We start from the raw sequence: 13614 nt of genomic DNA, 5'->3' as shown, positions 1-13614 counted from the left end.
TGTTTTAGTTCTAGCCAAGCCAATATTAGACAAATTCTTTGTGCCATAATTACTTCTCCTAGGACCACAAAAGGAAGAACGAATGGAAATAAATTGGAGAAAAAAATGAAATTGGAAAGAAGGCTGTCTTATACATATCACAGACACGTCAGGTTTCAGTGCTTCAAATTTAGAAAAAGATAAATATCACTTGCTCTCGCTAAAACATGTAGAACAAAAATAATGAGCTCATGTCTATAAAAGCGCCATAGAATAGAAAAAATTATTAGAACTCTTTTTATAACTGGTCTTTAATAAATTATCACTGCATTTTAAAAGCAAACTTATTTCAGTGCTGTGGTCATGTAACTCTTTTAATTGATAACTAGTTTAATAAACGTTTATTGCCTGCTATGTGCCATGTAATAAGGAATAAATCTAAATCTCCATGGACTTACATTTTACTGAAGGAAACTAGACAATAAAGATACATTTGTAAATGCATATAGTAGGTCAAATGGTAGAAAGTTCTCTATGAAAAATAGTTCACTCCTGTAATCCCACAGCATTTTGGGAGGCCAAGGTGGGTGGATTCCCTGAGGTCAGGAGTTCAAGACCAGTCTGGTCAATATGGTGAAACCTTGTCTCTACTAATAATACAAAAAAATTAGCTGGGTGTGGTGGCACACCCTTGTAGTCCCAGCTACTTGAGAGGCTAAGGCAGGAGAATCACTTGATTCTGGGAGGCAGAGGTTGCAGTGAGCCGAGACCACGCCACTGCACTCCAGCCTGCGACAGAGCAAGACTCTGCCTCGAAAAAAAAAAAAGAAAAAGCAGATAGAAGGTAAAGGTATAAGCCATTCTATAGATAGCTTGTAAGGGAAAACTAACTGAGACATTTTGAGCACACAAGAAAAAGGACGAGGCTCACAGGTATTTTGAGGAAAAGCATTCCAGGAAGAGTGAATGGCAAGTACAAAGGCCCAGAAAGGGCAGAGTTGTTGATGTACATGAACAACAGTGGCTGGGGCAAATTTAGAAAGGGTGAGAGGAAATGGGTTAGAAGAAGTATACGGTATTGAGTGGCAAGATAAAATTGTGTTTTGGAAGCCATAGTATAGACTTTGCATTGACTCCTGAATGTGGCAGGGAGCTTTAGGGGGTTGCATACAAAACTGTGATCTGATTTCCCTTACTTTCTAAGAGGATTATTTTGGCTGTTGGGTTGAGAAAAGATGGTTGAAAAGGGAGGTTTAAGAATGGAAGCACGGGGCTGGGCGTGGTGGCTCACGCTTGTAATCCCAGCACTTTGGGCGGCCGAGGTGAGTGGATCACAAGGTCAAGAGACAGAGACCATCCTGGCCAACATGGTGAAACCCTGTCTCTACTAAAAACACAAAAATTAGCCAGTCACGGTGCCAGGCGCCTGTAGTCCCAGCTACTTGGGAGGCTGAGGCAGGAGAATCACTTTAACCCAGGAGGCGGAGGTTGCAGTGAGCCGAGATCGTGCCACTGCATTCCAGCCTGGTGACAGAGCAAGACTCTGTCTCAAAACCAAAAAACAAACAAACAAACAAACAAACAAACAAACAAAAAACAAAAACGAAAAAAAGGAAGCAGGAAGACCAGTTAGTAAAGGCCTCTAACAATCAGGATAGAAGATAATGGTGTCTTGAGGAATGGAAATCATGAAGGACTTTTTCTGGGAATATTTTGAGGGTATAGCTAAAAGGGGATATGAGAAACAGAGACAATCAAGAATGACTCACGTATCTGGGCCTGGGGCAGTTAAAGTATGGACTTGTTTTTTATGGAGGTGGAGAAGACTGTAGAAGGTGCAACTTACTGGGACAAGAGCAGCTCTGCAGTCTGGTATGTGTTAACTCTGAGAGGCCTCAAAATATGTTGAATATCCTTAGGATGAATGAGTCTGGATTATTTCAGAGGAAGACTCTAGACTGGAGAGATGAATTTGAAGTCATCAGCTTATTGATATTTTCAACGATGAGATTAGAGGTCATTTACTAAGAAAGTTAAGGACAAGGAATTACAATGGTAAAAGATGACATGGCTGAGAAAGAATGAGCAAGGAGATTTAGAAAGGCACAGCCGGGGAGTTGGTAGGAAAATCATGAGGATGAGTTCTCCTGAAATCCAAGGGAAGAATGTGTGGCAGAAAAGAGGGAATGACTGACTATATCAAATATTGCTCAAAAGTTGAGTAAGGATCCAATGGCTTGCACGACCATAACTAATGGTCTCTAATTTTTGGCCTCTTTACCTCGTTTAATGACTTTTCTTTTGTTCATCCACACTGGTTCAACTGTCATTTCAGGTAAAAACCTTTTCTTTACTGTTCCATTTGCCTGGAATGTTTCTCCCCCATATAACTTACATGACTTACTTCCTCAGCTCTTTCAAGTTGTAACGAAAATGTTACCTTCTCAGTAAGGCCTCCCCTGAAAATTCACCACCCCAGCCCAACCCTGTGACATTCCTGGAGTATCTCACATGATTCATTATTCTCCATAGCATGTCTCTCTTCAAAAATACCTTATGTTCTATTTATTTATCTAATTAGTATCTACCTCCCTGCATCAGAATACAAACTACACTGGATTTTTACCTATTATATTCATTGCTAGATCCTAGTGTCTAGAAGATAACTGTAGTGGGGTCTCAAAATCATGTGATACAAAATGAATGAGAACTAAGCATTGGATTTAGCAATCTGGGAGCATTTGTCACTCTGCCATGGCATGTTGAATTTCCATGGATGTTGAATACAGGAGCTGATTACAAGGGATTTAAGATAAAATGATAGGAGAGTAACTGGAGGTGATTATACATATCTTTTACATAAATATGCTGTAAGGGAAAGTAATAAATAGGCTGGCTGTAAATCAATGTAGAATCAAGAGAGGGTATTTGTTTTTATTTTTATTCTTGATTGATTACTTTAAGATTGGGATAAACCACTTGAAAGTGAAAAAAATGATGATTCAGAAGAGATTAGAGAGAAAATAATTCTGTAGTGATAACCTTCCCTCAAGGAGGTGAGAGGCCAATTCATCCACAATAAAAAGAGAACAAGCAGGGATTATGCACGTTGATGCAGAGAGGTTGACAGATGAGTAATGGAAATTTACAGAAATGTACTTCTGATTATTTCTAATTTCTCCCTCAAATGAGAAGCAATTTTTAACTCTATGGATAGAAATAGTGTTGGAAGATTGATAGGAGTTATGATATAGTAACCAACCAGGGGATGTAGAATAGTGAATGCTCCAGACCATAAGCCAGCAAATGATGGCTCTCAGGCTAAATCTAGGCCCTCATGGGTTTTTGTAAATAAAGTTTTATTGGAACACAGAATATGGAAGTAATGGGCATTTATTTACATATTTTTATTATTGTTCTTGCACTATGAGGCAGAGTTAAGTGGTTGCAACAGAAACCCCATGGTACATAAAACTTCACATATTTGGCCACGTGCAGTAGCTCATACCTATAATCCCAGCTGGTGCAATGGCTCACACCTGTAATCCCAGCTACTTGGGAGGCTGAGGCAGGAAGATCACTTGAACCCAGGAGTTTGAGACCAATTTGAACAAAATAGTTAGAGATCCATCTCCAAAAGAAAAGAAAAGAAAAAAACTCACATTTTTCCTCTTTGGTCATTTACAGAAAAAAAAAGACTGCCAACTCTGTTCTAGAAAAATGGATAGGTTTCTTGGGGGTTCTGAGTGCTCACCTAAACTTAGGTGAGTCTCGGCAAGTGTTTTACTCCAGCCACATCACGCTGTGCAGGCTCAAGTGTGGAGGAATAGGCAGACAGCTGAATTAAATCAAAGTTGGCATCTTACCATGCTTGTTTAAGGAAAGTAGAGGGTCAAAGGAGCTGAGGATTTGCCAAAAAAGTTTTTACAATGATGAACTTGTAATATAAGCTAGTTACTGAAGGACATAAGGGGAGTGAAGGACTGTAGGAGACCAATAGATATATGGTCCTCATGGAGTAAGAAAGCTTGAAAACGGCAGATGGAAGAGGGAAATTAGATACCTGAAATTTAGATTATACATGGTTTGCAATTATCAGAAATTGTGGATTTTTAGGATTTCAGTGGCTAGGGTGGAATAGGGTCAAAACCACTGGAGGAGAAGGATCAAATACCAGCCTCTGCAACTGACTTGTCAAGGTATTTATATTAATATCTGAAGTCTCCTCTTGTCTTACCAGAAACCTCTCTTGTTACTTCAAGCATAAAGTTTACACTTATATAAATCAGTATGTATTCTAATCAGAGAAATGTGAATGGTACCTGATGATGCTTGGATATTAGGTAGTAGATGTTAAGAAACCAAGGGGAAAAGTTTTAAGATATTTGTGTCAACTTCTATAAATAAGATAACTTAGATGTTTAAAATGTAATTTTTTTTTTAAGGTGGAGTCTCACTCTGTTGCCCAGGCTGGAGTGCAGTGGCATGATCTCAGCTTACTGCAACCTCTGCCTCCTGGGTTCAAGCGATTCTCCTGCCTCAGGCTCCCAAGTAGCTGAGACTATAGGCACCTGCCACCACATCTGGCTAATTTTTGTATTTTCAGTAGAGATGGGGTTTCACCAAGTTGGCCAGGATGGTCTCGATCTCTTGACGTTGTGATCCGCCCAACTCGGCCTCCCAAAGTCCTGGAATTACAGGCCCTAGCCACCGCGCCTGGCCAAAAATGTGATTTTTCTATCATTGCATTTATCACATTGTTATCTGTAACCTACTTGGTGTACTACTTACAAGTTATGATCTAAGTGGCTTAGAAAGCATAATTACTTTTAAATCATGGAGGTGTCATTTGGGAAAATTGTTGTCCTGCTAAGTTTCATTCACATGCCAAGGACACTCAGTTCTCATTCAGGATGCTGCATTTTTTCTCAAAGAACTGATCTCACTATCCAAAAATAAAATATTAATACTAAGAAAGATGATCAATATAGTAATCTCGGTGAACATTGTTTGCATAAAGAAAAGCAAATGTAGTTTGTAACTTGAATGACAGGGTAACTGTGTTGCATTGGCTGGGTCATTAAGTGTGGACGTGGATGGGACGATATGGGGATACTACTTCTAGCTTGTGTTATAAAGTAATTGGCTGAGTTATTCACACATTCCTTTAAATGTTGTTAGTATTTCTTAAAACTCACTCCTTGTTTCTGGGAATCTTCTTTATATATCAAAAGGCTAGGTTGACATCATCTTTTCTTTTGAGAAAGTTGATTAATAGATTAATTAATAGGGGAACAGGTTTCTAGAAAAATTAACAGACGTCAGAGTTAAATGATTTAAAAAGACTGGTAAAAAAATTGCTAATTCTCAATGCTCATTTACTAGAAAACACAAAAAAACTTCATGTGCATTTTTAGTGGATCATATGGGTAAGCTTTCATTGGCATGTCAACTAATATATCAGCCAAAATGGTAATGTTAATTTATTGATGACAAGTTATATAAATATTTCAGAGAAAAGAAATATAAATATCTTCGGGACACACCAAAAAAATGTGGAGAGAGAGAAAAAACAATAAATCTGGCGCTTAAAATCTGGTGCTTACCTACGCATAGTTAGTATCCTAAGTGATACCAAAAAAGCACCTCTGCCCCATCTTTTGGTGCAATATTTTTTGGTTATTGTTCTTTCCAATATACATGAAATGGTTTGGAGAATTTGACTCACACAGTTAGATTTATCTTCAAATATTCTACTTCTATCGGAATGGCTCTCAAGAGGCAAAAATAATTGTTGAAAAAGTAAAAAAGCAAACATTGCAACACTTCTCTAAAGACAAAAATAGTTCCCATGTTTAAAATCAGAGCAGCGGTGTTGGGTAGCTGGATGGGATCAGCTCCTCTGTCAGTGGGTTCCAGGTTCTTGGAGACTAAAGAGTGTTCTCTTTAGTGTTCCAAGACCTGGACATTGAACACTTGCTCAAGAACCTGGAGTGGAGGGCAGAGAACCCTGAAGAAAACAGTATGTGCAGTCTGAATTATCTTTTGCATAATTTTACTTAATAGGTTGTTATTTTTTGGTCTAATTTGGGGTTTTTGTAGTTTTGACTTTTTAAAATTGTTCCTACATGAAATACATGGCTTCCAATAACATTGCTCTTTTCTTTCTCTCTATTACTCAAAGGATAATAACAGAATTAGTTGGATTCACACTTAACCAGCTCTTCTCCTTTCTAGTTTTTAATTTTCCAATTGTTTGTTTATTTTTTAAATTTTGTTTGGTATTTCCAAGTACTATCTATAAAAGATTCCATGGCCGGGCGCGGTGGCTCAAGCCTGTAATCCCAGCACTTTGGGAGGCCGAGATGGGCGGATCACGAGGTCAGGAGATCGAGACCATCCTGGCTAACACGGTGAAACCCCGTCTCTACTAAGAAATACAAAAAATAGCCGGGCGAGGTGGCGGGCGCCTGTAGTCCCAGCTACTCGGGAGGCTGAGGCCGGAGAATGGCGTGAACCCGGGAGGCGGAGCTTGCAGTGAGCTGAGATCCGGCCACTGCACTCCAGCCTGGGCTACAGAGCGAGACTCCGTCTCAAAAAAAAAAAAAAAAAAAAAAAAAAAAAAAAAAAAAGATTCCACAGATTAGCAATACAGTGGTCAAAATGATATTATTTCATTTAATATTTTATTTCATTATTCATTTAATAATGAATTTAAGAATTGATTTCCCTCATTTTTAAGTTGTTTTCAATTTTATATTGCTAACCTGTGATGGATTTTTGTGGTCAAGAGCCAAATAACCTAAAATGATCAAAAAGGTAAAATGTTTTTTGTAAGAAGAAACTCAAGGTCCTGGGTTTATTTAAGAAAATAAAAATGTCGGCCGTGCGCGGTGGCTCAAGCCTGTAATCCCAGCACTTTGGGAGGCCGAGACGGGCGGATCACGAGGTTAGGAGATCGAGACCATCCTGGCTAACACGGTGAAACCCCGTCTCTACTAAAAAAAAAAAATACAAAAAACTAGCTGGGCGAGGTGGCGGGGCTTGTAGTCCCAGCTACTCGGGAGGCTGAGGCAGGAGAATGACGCAAACCCGGGAGGCGGAGCTTGCAGTGGGCTGAGAACCGGCCACTGCACTCCAGCTTGGGTGACAAAGCGAGACTCTGTCTCAACAAAAAAAAAAAGAAAAGAAAAGAAAGAAAAGAAAAATGTCTACATTTGAGCTAGAAGCATTTTACACAGATTTGTCTTCATTGACTTAAAACAATCTTTTATCTGAAAACCTCACAGGAAACCAAAGAGAATTTCTTCAAGATGTTACAGTATAATTTAAATTTCCTGGTGGTCATTATATTTCTGCTGCCAGGTTGCCTAAATGAAATACATTTTAAAGTCACCTGTGTCTATTTTGTCTAAGGCAAGTAAACAAATAAATAAAACAAAGATTTACTTGTTCTTTGAAGAAATCTGATATTTTTAAGTTTTAACATAAAGAATGAAACTATTTACATGCAAGTTAGAGCTGACTTACACACATCTTACTCTCAAAGTAAGTAATTTCCTTAGGCTTAATATTACCTTTAAAATTCTCAAAAGGAAATTACTTGCTTTAAGGACAAAATGCACATTTTTACAAAGAGAAATTGACTTTTCAGTTTTCGAAAATTATAATAATCTTATAATAATACACTTTTTGTAAAGCATATATTATAAAATTGTTCATATTCATATTGTATAGTATACAATTATGTTGCTATTATAAGAATTTAATAAACACTGGAAATAAGAATTATCATTTAATAAAATATAGGTAGAAAATAGTTTTATTTTCTTAAAAATAACTTTTAAAAGCATAATTAAAATCCTTTGTCCACATCTACTTATAATTATTGTAGATATTTCTAACATAAGTCCATGAAGTTTTCATGTTCCCATTCATAGTAATATGTAAGTAGAGACTAATATAATTTCTTAAGCCTTATGAAAATTAGTATTTTTATTGATAACGATCTTATTATTTTTAACTTGCCATAACTTCTAGCTTGGCCAAAAGAAATCAGATGTAAAACATACAAAGCCTAGAAAAAAATGTATATACATTTAAATTTCATTGCTCTCACCTTTGTATTTTGAAGCAAACCAAGAAATCATTTTTCTTTCTGAATTGCATTGGGCTTTTTTTTCTCTGATAGTTTGTGAAGTACTAAAGAAAACACAAAACAATAGAGATCAGACAAGAAAATGGCAGCACTCAGAGAAAGTTATCATTTTCTAAATAAAATAACCTCCAAAGTCTTTGCTCCCTCGAGCTAGCATTCTGATAGTGAATATTTACGCACAGCATCGTCATTGAATTTTGACGGGTTAGGTCAGCTCAGCTGAAGTAGAATCATGAGGGGATAGCATCTATTGTACTTGAAAAGAGTTCACACACATAGGAAAGAGGAATAAACAAAACAAAAAAGAAAAAAACAAATACACTGCAGAAGCTAATAATAAGTACACAAAGTACACAAGTGTATTTATTACATTTTGCAAGCACTTTGTTCTACATTTCAAAAACGCCACCATCAAGCTGTTGGCACATTTATGTACAAAACAGATTAATTGTAATGCCTGCTACAAAGCACTCTGTGAAAATACAAACTCTAATACCAGAAATAAAAGTCAAAAGTGTCAACATCATTACATAAGTTGAAAAGACAGTTTTATCACAAACTGTTAAGACACGGAACTGAAACACTATAATATAGAATTTAAAGAAGCCCATTAATATTTTGCTGAATATCTGTAATACTGCATATATCAGAAAAATGTTGAACCAGTAAGATAATCTAAGCATAAAGAAAAGGAAGCAAAATGAACCCCAAATTAATTAAATAATACTACAGAATGCATAATCATGCCACAGATATCTCTAGTAGTACCCCCTACCTACTACAAGAACTTGTAAAATTACTGATGATGCATGACTAGTCATTGTACAAAGATTGTTTCCACTCAATAAATTTTATTAGAAATGCAGTTACACTGAGAAAGGATTTCACAATGGTCAAATCAGTGCACAATACTACCTAGTTTAATACACTGACAAAAATGTCTTGTCAGGCTACATTTTAGAAGACACTTTACAGCATTCTTGTAGCATTAGAAATAATCAAAAGAAGAGAGTCAAGGTTAAAACAAACACCAAATTTGGTCCAATAATACTGATTGCCTTTTTTAAAATTCCTTTGATACAGGTACTTTTTATAAATGAATATGAAGGAACATTCGGTTAAAATGACTTACTTGAAATAAAAACACAAATATATCACTACACTTTCAAACAATACATTCTATAGGGGCCTCTGACCACACTTTAGAAAACACTACAGGTAAACCAACATAGATTGGAAGGCTGCAAGCAAAGCTATTATATTAATGGAAGCCTTTTCAAATATATCATACACATTTTAGGAATAGTTTACAGAGGTGCAATCCATTAAAACTTTTAAAGTAGGTAAAACAACTTCCGAGGGGTTAGTGTGCTTATTCGTAATAAACCACCTTCATAAAGGTAATTAATTTTCCACATTAGCATATTAAAAGTTCCAATCCAGCCACTTCTTAAATCACAAAGAGATCATTCTCCAATAGTCTACAGTAGTTATTTCCATTAAAATTGTCTCTATATACTAAACTTTAAAAAGGTAAGCCTGGTGTCACAATCTTAAAAAGGCAACTAGCCATGCATTAGCATTACTGTTTCTACATGCTCACAACATAAACATGAGTAATCTGAGATAAATACCTTTTAAGAACATCAAGAAAAAGTACAATGTTAACAAAGATAAGAAGCACTTCTTTTTTTTAAACCTACTCTTACAAATTTAGAAATTGCACCTTAGATTGATGAAAACATGAACCAGGGCCTATAGTAATATGGCCCCTGATCTTCAGACAAAATTTCCATATTTCAAGAGTCATCATGATGTCATCTCTGTCTATTGTTCATAATGTACAATGGTCCCTTTGAAGGTTACCTGTAGTTAAACTAGTTACCGAAATCAAAACTAAAAAGTATAAAAAGCTATTTTCTTTTCAAAACATAAGAAATAATGCAAAAGGTGTTATGTATAACACATGGGAAGTGGTTAAAAATCAAACAAATCTTTGCATTTGACAATGTTAGTGTCTTTGATTTTACAGAACTAGTAAATGAGTTTGAGAAATTTCAAAAAAAAAAAAAAAAAGGCTGGATAGGAGCTTGTAGAAAAGATCTGATTTACATCAATTTAATAAATTGGGAAATTAAGTGCTAACCAACAAAGAATTGTACTCAGGTGATTCATAAGTCACCTTACATATCATTGATGAGAAGCACTTTCACTTTGTTTTTTAAAGGTTGGATGGTTGGATGGCCCTTAGTTAAACACCAATGCATTCAAATGGTAGAAAGAACAGGAAGATGCATTTATGTGTATGCATTGAGCCGCTCTTTGGAGCGAGTAGAATGGATGTCATGAAGCTCTTGCTCTTCCTTCGACTTGATGTCTTCATACTTCTGCATCCGGCAGGCGTCTTTCACATAGGCCCAGTTGGCAGACAGAACCATAAGGTAGTGAACCTAATCAAAAACAAAAATAATTTATATTGGAAGTTTGTTCAGTGTCTTCATTACACCTTGCTATCTGGAAAGAAGTCTTAGAATTATAGATCTTTTTAGGAAATGTTCACATATAAAATGGAACCAAAATTTCTCTGGTAATAGAAACAATATAAAATATATTTTTCACTCCTCCAATTATATCCCACCTATTCTTGGCACTCTTTCTTTCAGTATCTCTTTCTCTTCTTTTTCAATTCTTGGAAGTAATCCAAGACTAATTCTTAATCTTTATGGGATGTTTCCTGCCCAATGTGTCCTCATTTGCCCAAACCATAGGCGATTCATTTCATGTTCATGTATCTATGTTTTATAATCCATAATCAGAAATATTCTCACATACTGTTTGTGTCTAATTGACTTGAATTAATTAGAGGATCTAATACCCCACTTAAAGAGAGATCATGGAAACCCCCAAATATACCTGTGGATTTGATTAACAGGTTAATTTTGCATATAATGAATTTTGCAGTTTCTTTTTTACTATAAACTACAAGAGATGAAATATTGTGTTATATGGGTTTTTTATGTGTATATACATTCACAACAGCTACAATAGTGCCATGTTCAAAAAGGAAGCTCCTGGTTTGTCTGGAGTAACGAAGTTGCTCGAGAAATAAAGCTTCTTTATTTGACTTGAGTTGACCCAGCAATGAGCCTGTTTATTTGTTTTTCTTTTCTTTCTTCCCTCTTGGTCCACAGGGGAGATAAAGCAGCTTTCCACATGATGAATTTTGATGAATAGGGAAGAGAAACTAAGTTGACAGTTATTTACTTTCTCTGAGTTTTAAAGGGTGGGCAATATTTTAATCCAACATTCAGAAAAATAGAACACTAAGATTTTGATAATTAGTAAACAGTACATTGAAAGAGGAGGCGGGTTGGTTCTAGAAAAGTACAGATGGATATAAAGAATGCAATGTCAATTCTAAATAGCGAATATTGTGGCGTGTTCAGATAGTCAACGAACAGCAAAAAAAAAAAAAAAAAACAATAATTTTGGCATGGAATGTAGGGAAAAAGATGCATACCACTATAAATAACCTATTTTTAGAATTTTCTGTTTCCTCTGAAGTTTAGCATTTTGTTTAAGGAAAATTATAAGCCACCTGAAAGCAGGGGCTGTGAGTTACATTCTTGTACATTATGGCATTTACATAGTGAAAACTTAATAACTATATATATATATATATATATATATGGATTAAATAAGGCTTATACACAGAATGAAGTTTATGCAGTATTTTGTTGCTATAAAATATCAAGTGCTGTGGAGAATGCTTAGTACATAGCAGATACACAAAATATTTGCCAAATAAATGAATACATTTTTCAATCTTCAAAAACTTTTCATAATATCTGAGAAAATGTGGCCCCCAAATTATTATTAAATATGTATGAGTGAGGCCGGGCGCAGTGGCTCATGCCTATAATCCCAGCACTTTGGGAGGCCAAGGCGGGTTGATCACCTGAAGTCAGGAGTTCAAGACCAGTCTGGCCAACATGGTGAAACCCCATCTCTACTAAAAATACAAAAATAGCTGGGTGTGGTAGCATGTGCCTGTAATCCCAGCTACGCGGGAGGATGAGGCAGGAGAATCGATGGAACCTGGGAGGCGGAGGTTGCAGCGAGCTGAGATCATGACACACTACTCTAGCCTGGGCAACAGAGTGAGACTCTGTCTCAAAAAAATACATATCTATATATTTATATAATATATATACTATATATAAAAGTATTTATTTTTATATTGTGCATATATATACACATATGAGTGAAATACTGAAAAGAAATTCAAGGGCAGGTGCGGTGGCTCACACCTGTAATCCCAGCACTTTGGGAGGCCGAGGCGGGCGGATCACGAGGTCAGGAGATCGAGACCTTCCTGGCTAACACGGTGAAACCCCGTCTCTACTAAAAATACAAAAAATTAGCTGGGTGTGGTGGCAGGTGCCTGTAGTCCCAGCTACTCGGGAGGCTGAGGCAGGAGAATGGCATGAACCTGGGAGGCAGAGCTTGCAGTGAGCCGAGATTTTGCCACTTCACTCCAGCCTGGGCGACAGAGGAGACTCCGTTTCAAAAAAAAAAAAAAAAAAAAAATCAAGGTCACTCCAATTCAGAAACAGGTGCTTCCTAATGGATCTTACAGGCAGTTCCTCTGGCCTTAAGCGGAACACAAGTTACAGGGCTTATTACTGTCCCTTGCTAGGTGAACAGTGATTACTGAAATCTGGTCCAATGCTAAGTTGACTTACTTTGTCAGCATGTAGCATTCCTAACTTCTCTACAAAATAATGGAGTAGAGTAGAACAGAGTAAGTTCTTAAGAAATACTATTAATAGCATTATAATTAATATTCTTAAGTTCTTAATATTAAGTTTTTAAGAAATATTATTAATAATAAGGTGCCTGCTTTATTATTCCTGGTACTAGCAGTATTAGTACCAGGAACAGTAGCAGTCATTATATTTTCCCTCTCTCCTAAGACCTGCACTATTATTAGAGCTAATAAGTTGGAAATACGTAGGTCAATCATTTAAGCTAGTATGGAGTTTTGTGATGACTCTAGACAGAGAAAATAACCCCCAAAGAATGCTTAGTCCTTGAAAAAATTATCTTCTAAACTTTCTGTTTTAAATAAAATTTATGTATAGCTTTAAGAATATGGAAAGCATAGATTGCTTAAGAAATACCTAATATATAAATTTCTATCATCTCAAAATCTGTTGATTTGTTTTCAGAGTAAGCATTTTCAGGGATATTTAAATAACATTTGTCTAAATAGGTGTTTTTCACTAGTGTATACCTGTATTTTTAGACAGAATTTTATATGCACATATATGTAGGAAATGCAAACAAATGTTTATTATAATCCACTTTTTAAAAGATACCTTCACGGACTTCTTGTACCTGGGTATATATTGCTTGTACATACCCGTGTCATTAAAGTTTTTGACAGTACAGGAATGGGTGCATGAACACAAAGA

General features: G+C 36.2%; 1 protein-coding gene across 3 annotated transcripts in view; it reads right to left on the bottom strand.

The window, feature by feature from the left end:
* Nucleotides 1-8468: 8468 nt before the first annotated feature.
* The window catches only part of LOC105466640 (glycoprotein M6A), a 368562-nt gene continuing 363416 nt past the window's right edge, over nt 8469-13614 (bottom strand). For all 3 annotated transcript variants that reach the window (XM_071092816.1, XM_011715711.3, XM_011715710.3), the window contains exon 7: nt 8469-10587. In XM_071092816.1, the coding sequence (XP_070948917.1) occupies nt 10435-10587 (153 nt within the window). In that variant the 3' untranslated portion in view covers nt 8469-10434. The remainder of the gene's footprint in view (nt 10588-13614) is intronic.

This window comes from Macaca nemestrina, chromosome 3, assembly GCF_043159975.1.
Source record: "Macaca nemestrina isolate mMacNem1 chromosome 3, mMacNem.hap1, whole genome shotgun sequence".
In the NCBI taxonomy this organism is placed as follows: domain Eukaryota; kingdom Metazoa; phylum Chordata; class Mammalia; order Primates; family Cercopithecidae; genus Macaca; species Macaca nemestrina.
Note: the sequence above shows the minus strand (reverse complement) of the source record. Positions and strands in the feature narration are given on the sequence as shown.